This window comes from Sorex araneus, chromosome X (assembly GCF_027595985.1).
Source record: "Sorex araneus isolate mSorAra2 chromosome X, mSorAra2.pri, whole genome shotgun sequence".
Classification (NCBI taxonomy): Eukaryota; Metazoa; Chordata; class Mammalia; order Eulipotyphla; family Soricidae; genus Sorex; species Sorex araneus.
In genome coordinates, this window is record NC_073313.1 from 213,374,418 (window position 1) to 213,393,073 (window position 18,656).

An 18,656-nucleotide genomic window follows, 5' to 3' on the forward strand; every position below is an offset into this window, starting at 1 on the left:
ACCAGTGGCTTAGAGAGGAAATCAAAAGATTCCTGGAAACATGAAAATGAGCACAGCAAAATCAGTGTTAAGAGGAAAGTTTATAGCCCTGCACACATTCATTAGGAAGGAAGAAAAGGTTACATGAATGACTTAACTTCACAGCTTAAGATCTTGAGAAATGACCAACAACTGTAGCCCATTAAGAAGGAAGAAAATAATAAAGCTCAGAGCAGAAATGAAGGAGCTGGAATCCCCACAAAATAATCCAAAAAATCAACAAAACCAAGAACTGGATCTTTGAGAAATAAACAAGATAGATAAACTAGCAAGACTCACACACACACACACACAAACAGAGAGAGAGAGAGAGAGAGAGAGAGAGAGAGAGAGAGAGAGAAGGAAAGAGAGAGGGCCCTAATAAACTGAATCAGAAATGAAAGGGGGAAACATCGGAAAGGAAATCACGGAAATTAAAAGGCTCATTAGAAAATACCTTGAGACTCTTTATGCCATAAAACAAGAGAAACTTGATAAATTCATGGATTCCTATAACTACCTAAGGCTGAATCAAGAAGATTTTGAATAATTATCACTTATCACTATCATTATCAACTAAATTTATCACTATGAAGAAAATTTAAATGGTAATGAAAAGTTTTCATAAAAAAAAATCCCAGGCCCATATTGATTATTGAATTCTTCTAAACCAGATGGATTCACTAATGAATTCTTCCAAACCTTTAAAGAGCATCTACTGCCAATTCTTTTCAAGATTTTCAAGAAAATTAAAGAAATATAAACCTTCCCAAACATTTTCTATGAAGCAAATACCACCCTGATACCAAAAGCAGAGATACCACATAAATATACAAGAAATTACAGACTGATATTCTTGACGAACACAGATGCAAGGACCCTCAACAAAATAGAATCTAACAACTCATCAAGAAGATCATACAGCATGACCAAGCAGGATTCATCCCAGGGATGCAACAATGATTTAACATTCACAAGTCAATCAACATAATATACTGTGTCAATAAAAGAAAAGATAAAATCCATTTGCTCATATTAATATATACAGATAAAGCATAAGCATTTGGCAACATACAGCACTCATTCATGGTAAAAACTCTCAACAAAATGGGAGTTGAAGGAACTTTCCTCCATAAAGTCAAAGTCACCTAACACAAGCCCTCAGAAAGCACTGGTCTAAATAGGGGGAAAAATATGATTCTTTCCTCTGCTATCAGGCACAAGACAAGGTTACCCACTTTCTCCACTCCTACTCAATATAGTACTGGAAGCACTTTCCATAGCATTCAAAAAGAAAAGTATATCAAGGGCATCCAGAGAAGAAAGGAAGAAGTCAAACTTTCACTATTTGCAAGTGACATGATACTGTACTTAGGAAATCCTGAGAATGCTACCCAAAAAAACTCATAAAAACAATATATTTGTATAGTAAAGTGACAGGTTACAAAATCAATACCCCAAAGTCCATGGTTTTTGTATATATAAACAATGAAAGAAAAGAAAGATGTACTTAAAAAATTCATAATTTTGCCTCAGAAAATCAAGTACTTTAACTGAAGACGTAAAGGACCTATACTAAGAAAACTACAAACACTACTTCAAGAGACAGAGGAGGACATGAGGAAATGGAGACACATCCCCTGCTCATGGGTTGGGAGAATCAACATAGTTAAAATGGCAACACTTCCCCAATGCATTACAGAGATTCTATGCAGTCTCTATAAGGATATTCATGACATTTCTCAAAGAAATAGATCAAATACTCTTGGAATTCACATGGAACAATAATCCCCCATGAATAGCTAAAGCAATCCTTGGGCAAAAGAAGATGGGAGTCATCACCTCCTCCAACTTCAAACATTGTGGTTTGCAATACAGATACTGAAAGGTTATCATGTATATTCCTTTACCTACTTTTAACACTCAGTTCTTGTCCAGCATGATCATTTCCATCTATTGCCATTCAGGTCACTTCTCTATCCAACTGCTGACAAGTCCTCCTAGCCCCTGTTTTTCCTGGCCTTGGATGCTAGTCTTACACACACCCTTAAATATATGATCATTTAATCTTTGATAAGTGAGCAAGAAATACGAAGTGGAGCAAGGAAAGCCTCTTTAACAAGTGGTGCTGGTAAAACAGGACAGCTATAAGCAAGTAAATGGACTCAGACCCCTACCTAATGGCATGCATAAATGTCGGCTCACTACACTATTTTTAAGTATACTTTTAACAATTTTTATTTACGAAATTATCAAAGCATTATTGATGATAAATTATTTAATTGTATATTCAAGCAAGGATGTTTATGAAGTTAGTATTTCCCAAAAAATATGTCATCAGAACTTCTTATTAAACATTTTCTAAGGTGAATTAACTCAGATACTGTCATATGTACTATCACTTTCAGATTTGCATTTGCCATTAAATTCACATTGAAATTTGGTATTATAAAAATTCGAACTTATTTATCTTGATTTCATGTTATATTATTTCTATATATAATATAATTTGACACACATGAAATGTGATACTCATTATTAAGAGCAATACCAGTTATTTTCTTCAGTATTCATTGCATTTAATTTTAAACTATTTTTATTGCACTTAGAAGGTTTTTCAGATTTTCTGATATTAAATACTTTGAAGAGAATATATTTCTGAGGGATTAAGTATAGAATAGTACAGATACGATTAATTATATACTAAAGTCTTCTAGTTTTTGGATATTAGATATTGTCAGGTTGCTCATGTCTGGTTTTGAATTCAAAACCTTTGAAGAACTAATATACAGAAATAATTGTGTCACCAAAATGAGATGCTTCTAGAGAATTGCGGATATAAAGAGACGTACATATTTAGAACAATTAGACTTTCAGCTTGACAGACGACAAAAGCAATGGAAAGGTGATACTCACATCCGAGTTAAAGCGAAGCTGACAGACATTACAAGAAATCACTTGTTTCTTCTTTGGGGGAATGGATACTCCAAATGTGTGGTTAATGACAGCTTTTTGCACAGGATCCATCTGAAGAAAAAAATGGCAAAGTAGTCAATTCATGAATTGCTAAAGATAGTCAATAGTGAAAATTTTTTATCATATAATTATTTAAGATGGCAATTTTTAGTTTTAAACATCTTGCTGAATAGTAAAGTATCTGCTTCCAAAATTGAAAACAAATAATTAGTTTGAAATTTAAAAATTGCAGAAAAACCACTAAGTCCCAAAAAATCTACATGAGAAGTTCTGAAAAGCTTCAAAAGAATCTTAAAGCAAGAAAACTTGAGATCCCAAAATCATGGCTAAAAATAAATGGCCAATGTTTTCCCGATATATGATGATAATGTTTATGGTAGTTTCACATAACCTCAATGTGATTGTGGATATTTTTATGAATTTATAATGTTTTTATCTATGGTAAATATATAAATGACATACTCATAGCAGAGCAAATGTCAAGTCTTTTAAAAATAATTAGTTTTCACGTTCAAGAAACTGAAATTCCTTTTACTGGAAACACATGTACACTGAAATGCCCTTAATTGATTAGTTTATATACAACTTCTTTTAAAATACAGAATTTTGACTTCTAAACTGTGATTTTTTTCTCCCTTTGCTTTGCTTATACGATACATACTCAGAGAACTATGCAATGATGGGAGTATTCAACAACAGAAAAAACATGACTCGAAGGCACCACAATACTTAAAAACAAAAGAGAGCACTGTCTACAGAGTCTGTAAAAAGAGACACAACAGTGATTCCCTTGTATACTCCAGATACTCTCTGGTATTAAATCAGACAACTGGCAGTTAAAAAAACAATGTAGATGATGAACAAAGCATTATTGATAGATATGCAACATGCACAAGGATAGAGAGACATTTCCTAAAGTTAGAGTTTAGGATTAGATTAGTGGATAGTATTTGGTAGAATTTGAGAAATGAATATTATGCCTGCTTAGACATCCATAAACTACAAAGCCGGCAATTAAAGGAACTAAACACATTAGAAAGGAAAGTGGATTATGGGCACCATTGAAGAGTAAATAAAAAGCCCATTTTCTTTTTTTTTTTTAATTAGTTTATTTTTAATTAGAGAGTCATCGTGAGGGTACAGTTACAGATCCATACATCTTTATGCTCATGCTTCCCCCATACAAAGTTCAATAACCCATCCCTTCACCAGTGTCCATTCTCTACCACCCGTAAACCCAACATCCCTCCCCCCCCCTCCCCAGGCCCGTCTCCCCCCACCCCACCCTGCCACTATGGCAGGGAATTCCCTTTTGTTCTCTCTCTCTGATTAGGTGTTGTGGTTTGCAATAGAGGTGTTGAGTGGCCATTGTGTTCAGTCTCTAGTCTGTATTCCGCCCGCCTCACCCTTCCCCCACATGACCTCCAACCACATTTTACTTGGTGGTCCCTTCCCTGAGTTACCCAGAATGAGAGACCAGCCTCCAAGCCATGGAAACAATCTCCTGGTACTTATTTCTACTATTCTTGTGCGTTAGTCTTATAGTCTGTTATTCTATATTCCACAGATGAGTGCAATCTTTCTATGTCTGTCTCTCTCTTTCTGACTCATTTCACTTAGCATGATACTTTCCATGTTGATCCACTTATATGCAAACGTCATGACCTCATTTTTTCTAACAGCTGCATAGTATTCCATTGTATAGATGTACCAGAGTTTCTTCAACCAGTCATCTGTTCTAGGGCACTCGGGTTTTTTCCAGATTCTGGCTATTGTAAACAGTGCTGCGGTGAACATATAAGTGCATATGTCACTTCGACTATACTTTTTGGATTTTCTGGGATATATTCCCAGCAGTGGTATTGCTGGGTCAAATGGGAGCTCAACCTCTAGTTTTTTGAGAATCGTCCATACTGTTTTCCATAAGGGCTGAACTAGCCGGCATTCCCACCAGCAGTGAAGAAGGGTCCCTTTCTCCCCACATCCTCTCCAACAGCGGTTGCTTTTGTTCTTTTGGATGTGTGCTAGTCTCTGTGGTGTGAGGTGGTATCTCATGGTTGTTTTGATCTGCATCTCTCTGACGACTAGTGATGTAGAGCACTTTTTCATGTGCTTTTTGGCCATTCGTATCTCTTCCTTGGTAAAGTTTCTGTTCATTTCTTTGCCCCATTTTTTGATGGGGTTGGATGTTTTCTTCTTGTAGAGTTCAACCAGTGCTTTATATACCCTTGATATCAACCCCTTATCTGATGGGTATTGTGTAAATATCCTTTCCCATTCTGTAGATAGTCTTTGTATTCTGGTCACTGTATCTTTTGCGGTGCAGAAGCTTTTTAGTTTAATGTAGTCCCATTTGTTGATCTCTGTTTTTACTAGATTGCTTAGTTCCGTGTCATCTTTGAAGATACCTTTATCTTCAATATCCTGGAGGGTTTTGCCGACCTTGTCTTCAATGTACCTTATGGTTTGTGGTCTGATGTTGAGGTCTTTAATCCATTTTGATCTGACTTTTGTGCATGGTGTCAGGTCGAGTTCTAAGCCCATTTTTTTGCATGTGATTGTCCAGTTGTGCCAGCACCATTTGTTAAAGAGACTTTCCTTGCTCCACTTCACATCTCTTGCTCCTTTATCAAAGATTAGATGATCATACATTTGAGGTTGTGTGTGGGGATATTCCACCCTGTTCCATTGGTCTGCAGCTCTGCCTTTGTTCCAGTACCATGCTGTTTTAATTGTTACCGCTTTGTAGTAGAGTTTAAGGTTGGGGAGGGTGATGCCTCCCATCATCCTTTTCCCAAGAATTGTTTTAGCTATCCGTGGGCGTTTATTGTTCCATATAAATTTCAGGATTGCTTGCTCCGCTTCTTTGAAGAATGCCATGGGTATCCCTATAGGGATCGCGTTAAATCTGTATAATGCTTAAAAAGCCCATTTTCTTTTGCTATAAATTTAATAGAGTTGACAGGACAATGTACTCCCACTACAATGAACATTTACATGGTTTGAGACACTTAGAAAGGCAAAGAGGAAAATTCTCTAAGTAAAACAATTCTGTATCTTAATTTTAGTGATTTCTGCCATACTCATGTACTACAAATTATTGTTTATATAATACCTTTGCTTTAATACAAAATGAATTTTAAAAACAGTAATGAAATTCACAAACACTGAATTTATCCACAGTAAAAATATTTATATATTCAAAAAACGAGCCTCTCATAGAAGCAGATTGGCTTGAAGGAGTCAAACTGGGTTGGGGTTGGAAGCATTGGTGGAAAGAAGTGAAGTGGATTGGTATTGTAAAATTCTAAGGCTTAAACTTCATCATGAATAACGTTGTAATTTCACGGTGACTAAAAATAAATTAATTATTTTTTAACGAAGAAAAAAGAAACAGTAAGGGAACAACAAATGGTCAAAATCATCAAAATTGAAGCTTTTGTCAGTAGAACTTAGCTCACATGACGGGAAGTATGATGGGGGATGGTTGGGAGGAGACTTTGGGAAGGAAGTGACTTCTCTGTTGGTGGATCTGATGTTGGAATTATGTATACACAAAAAGTGTGATTAATATATTGTAAATCCCAGCACTTCAATAACAATAGTTTAAAAATAATTGGTTATATGTGTTCTTTACTATTACTCATTTCAAACATTTATTGAAAGTTAAATCTAAAAATTAAATTTCCATCATCTATAAAAATGCACATATACTATTTGTTTCCACACCACAATACAGAAATGCGGAAAATATACATCCATAAAAATCTAAAAGTTTGGGGCTGGAGAGATAGCACAGCAGGTAGGGCATTTGCCTTGCAGGCAGCCGACTCGGGTTCGAATCCCAGCATCCCATATGGTCCCCTGAGCACCACCAGGGGTAATTCCTGAGTGCAGAGCCAGGAGTAACCCCTGAGCATCGCCAGGTGTGACCCCCCCAAAAAAAAAATCTAAAAGTTTAGTTCACAATTCTAACGTGAACATTGCATATAAACATTCCCCTAAAATTTTTGAAGCATTTTACTGCCTAACGTCTAAATAAACTTTAAATTCTACTCAAATCTCATATTAGCAAAACGCCAGCTGAGTAACACTGCTGTGTTGTATCTCCAAAGCTGAGAGCTTTCTGTCCTGAAAGGTGAATGAATACTATGCTAGGTCCGAATACAAAAGCAGGTCGGTTCCTAGCCATATACATGTCTTCTGAAAATCAAACTAAGAAGATTCTTTTGAGAAATACTCACTGAAGTGACTTCTCATTTTTTTTTAAATCACTAACCCGACTCATCCTCATAAAGTAAATCAAATTAAGACCAAATAAATGACTCTATGGGATAGTAGGCATGCTTTGCACGCCTTGAGTTTGAATCCTGAGCACCAGGTAAACTGGGTGGATGTAGGCCCCACCCACAAATCAACTAAAGGCACAGGCCCATTAACCCCAAGCTTGTCACTTAAAATTGATTCCTGCTGCCTTCCCATCCTTTGAAAAACTTAATACTAAATCAAAAGAAAAATCACATACCAGTGTTTCTTATTCAAAACTGATTTTCTCTGTTTTCCATTTGAGTCTCTCTTTTCTTGAATTTATTTTGGGAAAAATTCCTCCATTTTTTTTCCCTAAGTCTCTACCTTCCTCTGATGTTTATTACAGTATTCTATAATTATATTTTTTATTCAAATGTCATTTGGGTTAATATGATTTAGTTGAACAAACACTTTAAATAGTATATAAAAAGAATACTCCACTTGCCAATTTATCTCATACTTTGACATACATAGTCTAGCTGGTGTTTTGAATATTTTGGCTGAGTCATATCAGAGGCTTTGGATGCTTGAGTCATTTCAGAAAATTCAGACTTAAAAATATTAAAGATAGGACTTTCAGCATTTTTTTCTCTCTCTCTAAAATGTGGTAGTATAATGTGATAAAGTCCTAAATAAGTATTTTCTTAGCTTTCCTACAGTTCTCTAAAAGTTAAGTGAAAATAATTATGATTCCAAATTATATGAGGTTAGACTCTTTCCTCCACTAATGCAATGTCAGTTCTCCGTATTCATGACTCTGTGTATAACTAAATCGGTGGTAATTCCCTTATTCAATCACCAATTTTCAGGATGAATAAAACATTCATGATGAATAAAAGCTTTCTCATAAATCCTAAAATGTGATAAATGCAAGTGATTCAATTTGTAATAGTCAAAGCCATGTAACTATTTTATGTTTTTCTACTTATTTCACAATTGTAGTATTCAGGAAAATTATTAGAGGTATTGCAATTAAATTCTTATATTTTATAGATTCAATTGGTGTTTCGTATCTATCAAAAATAGACAAGTGTTTTCAAAATATCTTATTAAAGTTTTATCACTTAATTGAACAAGCCTTGTTAAATACTCAAATTAGCACATGCAAGTTCATCATGCATATGTCTAGGATTGAAAAGTCTGATTCAATGGTAAATAATGCTAAAGATACTTTTTATCTTTTAAGAAAAATCTACCTCATAGTACTACCTGTCAGTATTCTTTATCTGGAAAAATTTATTGGTTGCAAATAAACCTTTTCTTTTCTAAAATAAAAGTTTTAAGAAGTCAACTGGAATTTTGTAGCTAGCAAGCACATTTGCACGAAAATTAAAAAAAAAATCATTTTCCTTGCTTCATTTTCCTTCCTTAAATGCTTACTAACTAAAAAGCAGCAAGAGTTAACAGTTGCCACTTTGTCTAATGAGAATCATGAAGAAATGAAAAGCAAAACCTATTAGTGCAATTAACTGGCTGGTAATAAAAATGAAAGATGGGGTTGTGGCGGCTACCAAGAATTGAGGGGATAATTGGAGGCTACGTATGGACAAATTAACTACTATATTATAGTACTTATCAACTGAATTAATGAAGCTGGCCTTATCACTCAATCTATTATATTTCAAAAACAAAATAACAAACATTGCTTTGGTGTACTCAGTAATATTATGAAACCACAAGTCTGTGTGAATTTTTACAAAGATCATTACTTTCACTGATATACCAAAAAGTAATTTATATTTACATAGTGTAAGCAATAATATAAAAACACGCAACTGCAAATATCACTTAGCCACAGGGTAAGAAAACACACCACAGTACTTCAGTAAAGGCTGGATGAACGCTGTGGGAGGGGTGAGAATCTAAGTCAGGGGCTCTATGATCAAATGACTTCACAGCTGATATTGTTTACTTTCTAGGTAATTTTGCTAGGGGGAATTTTAGGCAAAGAAAACAGAATTAGAAATTTTGGAGGAGCTCAATAATTTTTAGGAGGCTGGAAATTTGTACTATTTTCTTCTAAAGCTCTTAAAATGATTTCCATGTCCTCAGGATGTGATCACTAGCTACCAAATTGGTTGGGTATGAAAGTCATTTGAGTATCACTCAGTTAAAAAGAAAAAATAAGGACAGTTCAAGAATTATAAAGACTTTCTTGTGATATAATCGGGATGCATTCTATTCTTAAAAGTACGGGAATTTATTTTAATTAAATTAATTACTTTATTGGTTCCCTTGCTAATTAATTCCCCTACCTTTAAAGTAGAGGAATACTATTCCTAAAGGTAGAAGAATAACAAATACAGCTTTCAATTTTATAAAAAGGTTTCCCCAAACATCTTTAGCATTTATTGTACAAGGCTATTTGCATTTGAATCCATTCTTTCTAGCTGTGTAATAAAAACAATAATCACTATAATAAGAGCAGCTGGGTTTAAGAGCTCTTCCCATGTGCCAGGAACTATATTCAGGGATTATCTGGTGTTGTCTCCACCATCACATGAGGCAGATACAATTATAATCCTCCTCTGACAAATGAGGCATCTGAGATCTTGAGCAATTTAATAATCTGTCACCTGCAGGTTTGAAGTTGTAGGTGCTAAAGCAGGGTTCAAACTCAGGCAGGAGTCTCTCCTTACATTGTCCCTGCTAAAGAACACTGAGCAGGGAAGATGCATATCATGAAAGATGTTCTGTCAACTGGGGATTTTGAAAGAAAGGACAAGTGTTCCTAGAACTTCTGCAGATTGGAGTAGATTAACATAAGGCTTACTTGGTGCTTAAGTAAAAGTCTCATGGAGAAGTAAGTCTCAGTCTTTTCTTTCTCACACATGCATATTCTTAGAATAAACTCATTTTTCTCTTGTGCTACTTCAGGAAAGTCTTATGTAGGCTACATATGAAGTTGAACTAAATTATTTCCCCACTTGAATTACTGGGTTTGTGCAGGGAAAAACAATTTACAGATGTCATGTTTGGCAGGTGACTATCATCATTTGCACCCATCATAGACTTACTGCAAAGAGAACCTTGGCTATGAAATTCCTGTAAATTTATGAAAATTTGGAAAATAATAATGGATCTGGGGTTTCCAAGCTATATTTAAGAAAACTGAGGGCCATTCCTAGAGATATTTAGACAACAGGGATAACTGGGTTCGATGCTTGATCCTGGTGATGTGTTTCTTTTCATATCAGGAGGTACTGGGTGCACCCCCGGGGGTATCTCCAGCAGTACTCAGGGAGTCATAATATTATGGGGATAAAACTCTGGACCCTGTGCATATAAAGCATGAACGCCTAATAAATGAGCTATCTCCTGACTCCAAGCGTCAGTTCTTAAAAACTGTGATATTATCAAGTTATAGTAATACAAATAAAGAATAACATTTTCATCTTTTCATTTTTCAATATTAAAAAGAATGTGCCAATAGGGTCTCATGAGAACTTCAAATATTCATAAAGCAACACATTTAGATGTGATAGCTGCATCACTGAAGAGCAATATTTCTCCAAAGTTGAAGAGAATTGATTTTTATACTTAAGTACTCTGATCACTCTTTATTATTGTTGCACCTTTTTCATATCCTTGAACACTTAAAAAGAAAACAGATACAGCTATCAAAGATATACAGTAAGTGGTTTTTTTTTTATATTTGCATGTTGTCTGCAACATTTTTTCAGCATTGCAAATTTGTACAGCTTTGGACTTCAAATCAGAATTTAGAAAAATAAATCCCATTGAATATTATATGGAGATTGCAAGCTACTGTGAGATCTGTATTTTGCATCTGGAATGTAAAAAAAATGAGACTTGCCTTACTGACATTGCTTCTTCTGTCCAAAGCAACCTGACAGGGGTCTTCCTAAATGGCACTGTCACCAAAAGCAGACAAATGGCATGTCTCTCTGCACTGACTGCTGCTTCAACCTACAGCTTTGTCTGTGAAAATGCTTGCCTTGCAAATTCCAATGTTTTGCTAAAACCACATATTGACTATGTCTTGCAAAAAAACCCAGCAGTTCCCCCTGTTCCATTAAAATACCACCACCAGAAAGTTGATTAGTCTTTGATAACTGGTCTAAAGGCCAAAATAACACAACATACATTTCAGAGTTATATCTAAGAGTTATATCTAAGTCTTAGGCCACAAAAAAGCTATCATAACTACTGTTATTACTAAAATTTTGTAGGCTTTTAATTATTTTAAGATTGACTGAGTATTAAGCAGTAAAGAAATCAAGTGTGATTCCAGCATTTCTTTCCAGAATCTTCCTAGTGGTAGCCAGTATTTTCTATAAAAAATTAGAAGTTGGCTCAGAGACGTGAAGCTGTTTATCAGAGTGGAGCACAGATTTGTATTTAATTTTTGTTCTTAAGATAATTTAGATAGTCACTCAAATTCATATGCAGACACTCTTGAAAACTCTGGTATTCAGAAACAAAAATTGTGTATTTTATTGATAATAGGAATGACTAAAGAAAACACATCCAGTGATTTATTTTGAAGGTTTATTTTGAAAGGAAAATGACAATACACCAGCATTTTCCAGTAGCTTTTTCAAAGAAATCATCTTTGGATTTATTTTGGGACTGTAATAAGAAATACGTGTAGAATTCTAAGATATCTGTGTTTCTGTCATGAGATTCTCTGCCTAGATCATTCAGATAGTACCAGATACAAGCTTTTCATAGTTGAGTGTTTCATATTAATTTAGACAATGTTGTCCTTAGTTATTTTTGCTCCTTTCCATAACATCACACTTTTATAAATGTATTTTTTGATTTACACAAACACTTTGCTCTCTTGAATACAGAGCTGTGAACAAAGGTTTGTAAGTTGGTTATTATACACTGTTTGGGGAGCAGACTAGCACTGTAGCACTGTCATCCCATTGTTCATCAATTTGCTTGAGTGGGCACCAGTAACGTCTCCATTGTGAGACTTGTTACTATTTTTGGCATTTTGAATATGCCATAGGGAACAGAATATATAGTGTAAAACAAGCTGAAAAATTACAACCTTCTAATTATGAGATCTATATGTCTGAATAATAAAACATACTTTTCAGAATATTTTATATACAGTAAGAAAAAAAAGAAAAAAAGGAATGAGAAAGAAATACTATTTTACCATAGACAATTCCTAAAGGAAATCTTTTGGTATCTAGTACAACTATGATTCAGATAATTCTACATAAGAACCATGGAAATACATAAAACATAAGGACATTATTTCATGACTTAAGGAAGTTGACACCAAACCCAGAATTACACAACTAGTAAAACTGGACTTGGAAGATGGTGCAGTGGGTATGGTGCTTGCCTTGCTCGCGGCTGACCTAGGTTCGATCCCTGATACCACGTGTGGTCCCATTGCCAGGAGTCATCCCTGAGCAGAGAGCCAAGAGTAAGGCTGGGGTGCTGCTGCCCCGTGTGACCCCAAAGTCAACCAAATCTGAACAAAATAACTGGTAAAATCATGCAACTGGAGAGTAAGGGACATGCACTGTAGCTTTCAGCATGACCTAGAGGACTCTGCAGAGGATTTTGTTCATACAAGACAACTTGGATCTCAGAGCTGCATTTCTGAAAGGAAATCACTACATTTCTGAAAGGAAAAGGGAACTATTAGGAGCTGCACTGTGGCAATTCCCTTAGGGGTGCTAAGTGCTCAAGTTCAACTCCTTTGGAGAACTACTACTGGGCGTCTGTACAGTGTGGGGAGTCTTAGACATACTGAGTGAAGAACAAATGGCCACAAGCTATTGCTTGTTTTTGAACTAAGTGCATGTTTTGCCGACAATCTAACAGCTGTTTGTAAAGAGATTCTTTTTAAAACAATATTTTTCATATTGAAAACCTTCGGATCCTTAGAGTTCCCTAATGACAAAGATACTGGAATTAGTAAATAACAGGGAACTAGGTAGGACAAGATTAGGGGAAAGGATGAAAGGACTGGAAAGTCAAAAGCACAAACAACCAGATGACAGCCATCTTAACATCTTGCACATCTCTCTGACATCAAGATTAGAGTGACCTGAGGATAGAACATGAGCTGCATCTAGGCCTAATGAAAAGATAAAAATTACTCGCTCAACTCCTAGTTAGAAAAGCATAAAAAAGAAGGGCTACCACTACTGTCTACTCCGGGACCCCTTCTCACTGGAAATCTTCCTTTCATTTCCTAGTAAAATCCATTAAAGTTCGATCATTTCCATTTCATCTCCCACTTTCAATCTTTGGTGGTCGGAGATGAGAGCCTTCCTACCAAAACATTAAAAATAAAAATCTAAACACAGTTTTTAAATTATTCTGAGTAGAAGGAATGCTTTTCAAAGTTAATTTTTAGAGTAGCAGTCATTTGGTTAGTGGAGATGCTGTAAAATTAGACTTATGTACCTTACTGGAGTTGAGAATCTAACTGTTGATCCTTGTATGCAACAAATATGGACTGTACAAATGTAAACTGTTCCATTTTCCTGGCCAGCTCCACAGGCCTGGTGATTTTCCATGCTGCTAGGGATCAAGAGGGATGCAGCAAAGCTGTAGTTATGCCGAGGGGTAATTTAAGAAGCCACATCAAAGAGCACTGCAGAAAGTTCAGTTTAATTTTAAGAATCTCATCTTAGGCCTGCAGTGGGCATGACACATAACTAAAGGTTAAGTCAAACCTTCTTACATGGACAGACACACACATAAACATACACACACACACATATACACCGAGCAATGTGCTCTGATTTGATATTCTCATTCAAATACCAATGAGTGAAAAATCAAACTTTAATTGCATTTATATTCAGGTTAATGCATAGTAGAAGGCCTAATTGGTTAATTTGATGACCACCTTCATCTGCTTCACAAACATCCTCACCCTCAGCTGTTGCTTCCAAATGGGGTAAAAGAATTAAGGCCATGAGCTAAATGGTATCTTCCGAGGACCCTCAATGCTTATCTTTGTTCCCTTCACTGAATAATGCTTATATATGATTATAATCCATTAGAGACTTGGAGGGGAAAGAGAGAGGGAGAGAGTGAGAAAGAGAGAGAGAGAAAGAAACAGAGACAAAGAGACAGAGATAGACAAAAAAGAGACAGAGACAGAGGCAGATAGACAGAGAGACAAAGACACACAGAAATTTACCCATCAGAATTAAGAGTATTTTCTTGAGTTTTCATTTTATTTTTAAGATTTGGTATCCAAAAGAAGAAATTCGAATCGCTGAGAGGCACATGAGAAAATGTTCAACATCACTAATCATCAGGGAGATGCAGATCAAAACAACAATGAGATATCATCTCACACCACAGAGACTGGCCCACATCCCAAAAAACAAAAGCAACCAGTGTTGGCGTGGATGTGGGGAGAAAGGGACTCTCCTTCACTGCTGGTGGGAATGCCGACTGGTTCAGCCCTTCTGGAAAACAATATGGACGATTCTCAAAAAGTTAGAAATTGAGCTCCCATTTGACCCAGCAATACCACTCCTGGGAGTATATCCCGGAGAGGCAAAAAGGTATAGTAGAGATGACATCTGCATTTTCATGTTCATTGCCGTTCTGTTTACAATAGCCATAATATGGAAAAAAACAGAGCGCCCGAAACAGATGATTGGCTAAAGAAACTCTGGTATATTTACACATTGGAATACTATGTAGCTGTCAGAAAACATGAAGTCATGAAATTTGCATATAAGTGGATCAACATGGAAAGTATCATGCTGAGTGAAATGAGTCAGAAAGAAAGAGACAGATATAGAAAGATCGCACTCATTTGTGGAATATAAAGTAGCTGAGAGGTACAAGCTTACAATGTTGCGATTCCTGGCAGATATTTCTCTGGACTTAGTTACTAAAATACTAAAATACAGAAATCCAAAACTACGCTGCTGCTAGTGCGGCCTCCTGACCTCATATCTCTTCATTCTCAGCAATGGAAAACAAATTACCAAATGCTTTCTTTTCAGCAGATCGACGTTAGGGGGGGAGAAACTCCAAATCAATAATAGTGAATTTTTTGTTTAAATATTGAATGTAATCAAAGTAAAGTGAAAGTAAAGTGAAATTTACCAGTTACACATGCGGGGTGGGGGGCTGGGGAGGTGGGGGGAAGGGGGGAGGTATATCGTGATTCTTGGTGGTGGAATATGTGCACTGATGAAGGGATGGGTGTTTGAGCATTGTATAACTGAGACTTAAACCTGAAAGCTTTTTAACTTTCCCACATGGTGAATCAATAAAAGAATAAAAAAAAAAATTTGGTATCCAGCAAATGAAATACTTTTTGACCAATACATACACACATACATATATATATGTATGTATGTAATATATATGCAACATATACCAAGAATAAGGCAGCAAAAATTTTGCTGAAATTTATTTTTTTTAAATTTTTATAAAATTTCTAATGACTTTTGACAGAATACAATTAAAATTAAACACCTTTAAGAAAAGTCAAAAATACCATTCAATCTTGGGTGGGGAATTTATAAGAATTTAGCCCTATTATAAATTTCACTTATCTTTTTTTTCAAAATATTTCCCTTGTCAGCTCCCCAGACGATGGGGCAATCAGGATTACATCCATGTACACCAGGGACTAAGCTTAGGACCACATGCTTGGCCTGGTGCTTCCGGAGCCACTAAAGCCATTATTATCCAGGTCCTTTCTCTCTGGGGATTATAAATGACATCACTGCGCACATGTGTGCTTGTGTGTGTATGACTAGGGTTTGAGTTCACAGCCTTGTGCTTGCTGGATAAGAGCTATAAGCCACAAGTCATCTTTGGGAGCTATGGAGAAGTTAAAATCCTTACAGCATTAAACTATTAATACTTTATATTCTCAGTGATATATATTCACTGTAAACAAACATTCAAAGATGTACATAGTTGAAATGCACAATTAACTAACAACTCCCCCCGCAACAATGCTAATTCCAGAGTCTATTATTCGATTATGGATATAGGAACTGGATTCACTGAGGAAATCTAAACTAGTTGGGTAAAGTGTCTCCTATGTTACTTAGCACTGTGTCTCTTTAAGGTGAAATGAAACAAGATATAAATCATATCACGAATATAGACCGAACAGATTTTCAATATGTGTGCCAATGCAAAGATATTTGGAAAGTCATGCAATGTGATTAGTCTACGGCACTTTGGAAGAAAAGATTCATACTGAAGTTTAGAAGGTCCAGCTAAACACCTAGCTCTTGGGCTTTCCATCTCCTCATTTAACTTTTGTTTGGTTTTGATGGGGAGTCACACTTAGCGGTGAAGGAAGGCTATTTGCAGTATTCAGTGTCACTTCTTTTGGGGCTGCACGAACTAGGTAGGGACTGCATGAACTATGTAGGGACTGCATGAATAATGTAGGGGCTGCATGAACTATGTAGTGCCAGATCTAACTTGGGGTATCCACCTGCAAATCATGGCTCCAGCCCTCTGAGTCAACTCCCCAGCTTGCTTTTGTTCTTTCAAAAATAGTGACTTAAAAACAACCATCAAACATGTCTCCAAGATAAAATTTATGTTACTTGAAAGTGTGTAAAAATATCTTATTAATATGGGAGATCTTGATTCTTTAAAGAAAAAAAATAGCTTGCGAGTAACTAGACTACTTACTGATGTTTATAGATACAGTTGTTAAAATAATTTGTGCTAAGTCTCCAAATCAAAGTAAATAAAGACACATGCATTTTTTCCCGTCACACACACACACACACACACACACGGGCTTTCTCAATGACGAAGGAAGAAATGAAATTTCTTGATTTAAAAATCAATATACCCTTTCTACAGCCAAACGCATTAACTGATATCCTTTCAAAACCATCTGTCAAAACCAAGTCTGCAAAGCTGTTCAGTAATCAGATACATCCTGATACTGAGGTTCATGACACAAATTAAAAGATGTAATTTGAAAAGAATATCTAGTCAGGCAGGGAAAGTGCAGAATCAGAAACCTAGGCAATCTGCAAAGTGGAAATGAAGTGTGATCCTCAGATGCAGGACAACTCACATCAGATTCTTGCACTGAGAAAAACCTGACAGTTGCAGACTGGCAAGGCCTCAGCTCCACAGTGCTCCACGCTACCCTGCACAGCCTCTACTGTCATACTCACCTCACATAGAGGTGAAGGGCAGGGATCATCCACAGTTTCCAACTGCTTCAAAACTTTAACTAGAGTGCAAGCACCTTCCTGCTCCACCCCACCCCCAAACCAAATTCAAACTGGAAGTTCAATACAAACACTGGAAAAGTTCTGGTTAAAGCAGGTAGGTCAGATGATGTGGGGACTTTTTTTTGTGACTTGCTTGAATCTTTTCAGCTAAGATCATAGACTAGAGTTGTTTGCCAGACTTGCTGTAAAAAAATACGGCACCTAGTTAAAATGGAATTTTCAACAAACAAATCATTTTTAGTATAAAAGTCCTCTGTGAAGAGTGACGCTGGGATCGCCCAGGTGGTTTCCAGAACTGTGGCCCTGAACAGCACCACATCCTCTGGCCCTTGCAGTGATCAGCCAAGTCAAGAACTTCAGAGAGTGATCCCTGGACTTCAGTATTGCTGCGAGACACCTCCCTAAAATATCCTAAGAAACATTTGACATTATATTTCTCACCCTCCACCCACCCATACCCACCCACATATGTCACAGTCAGACCAACGTGAATGGTTTTTCAGTCCTATCTCCTTGCGTACTCTCCTGCTACTTAACCCTTTAGGACTTTCATTAGGCAAGTATCCCTGATGGTTCTGGGAATAGTGATAGCAAAAGTATTTTATATCATGTACTCACCACGGGTAGCTATGGGGAGCTTGCCAGGCTCTGCTGTGCGAGATTATGCATTGCTCTCTCTGTACACTACTAGTGGTGTATTCGATATGCCAAAAACAGTAAAAATAATGGGCCTCATTCTCCTGACCCTGAACACGACAGGGATGAATGGAGACGTTACTGGAGCCCGCTCAAGCAAATTAATGAGCAACAGGACAACAGTGATACAGTGATCATGTATTCATCTTATTGTTGCCCTTTTGTATGAATGTTCATGTGTATACATATTAACTACTCTCAGCAAAACCCATTTTTTATTCAATTCTACATTTATGTTATACAAATTACACCATACAGTAAAATAAAGAGCTTTAATAAAGTGTCTTCCTCTGATCTGTGAAATGATAATTGCTTTATTGAATAAGGCTCTGTTAATAGTGCAGTTGACATTTAACATTTATCCATTTGATTTATAATTATTTAACATGATTGCAAGGAGGCTATAGTTTGAAAGTAATTTAAATGATCTGTCTTCCTTTTCTTTGGAACTAGTAAGGAAATGCA

The 18,656-nt window shown here is 36.2% G+C and overlaps 1 protein-coding gene across 5 annotated transcripts in view; it reads right to left on the reverse strand.

Annotated features, from left to right (window-relative positions):
- ZNF385B (zinc finger protein 385B) overlaps positions 1-18,656 on the reverse strand; it is a 427,342-nt gene that overhangs the window by 58,775 nt on the left and 349,911 nt on the right. For all 5 annotated transcript variants that reach the window (XM_055122074.1, XM_055122075.1, XM_055122076.1 and 2 more), the window contains one exon: positions 2,935-3,045. In XM_055122074.1, coding sequence (XP_054978049.1) covers positions 2,935-3,045 — 111 coding nt within the window. The remainder of the gene's footprint in view (positions 1-2,934; positions 3,046-18,656) is intronic.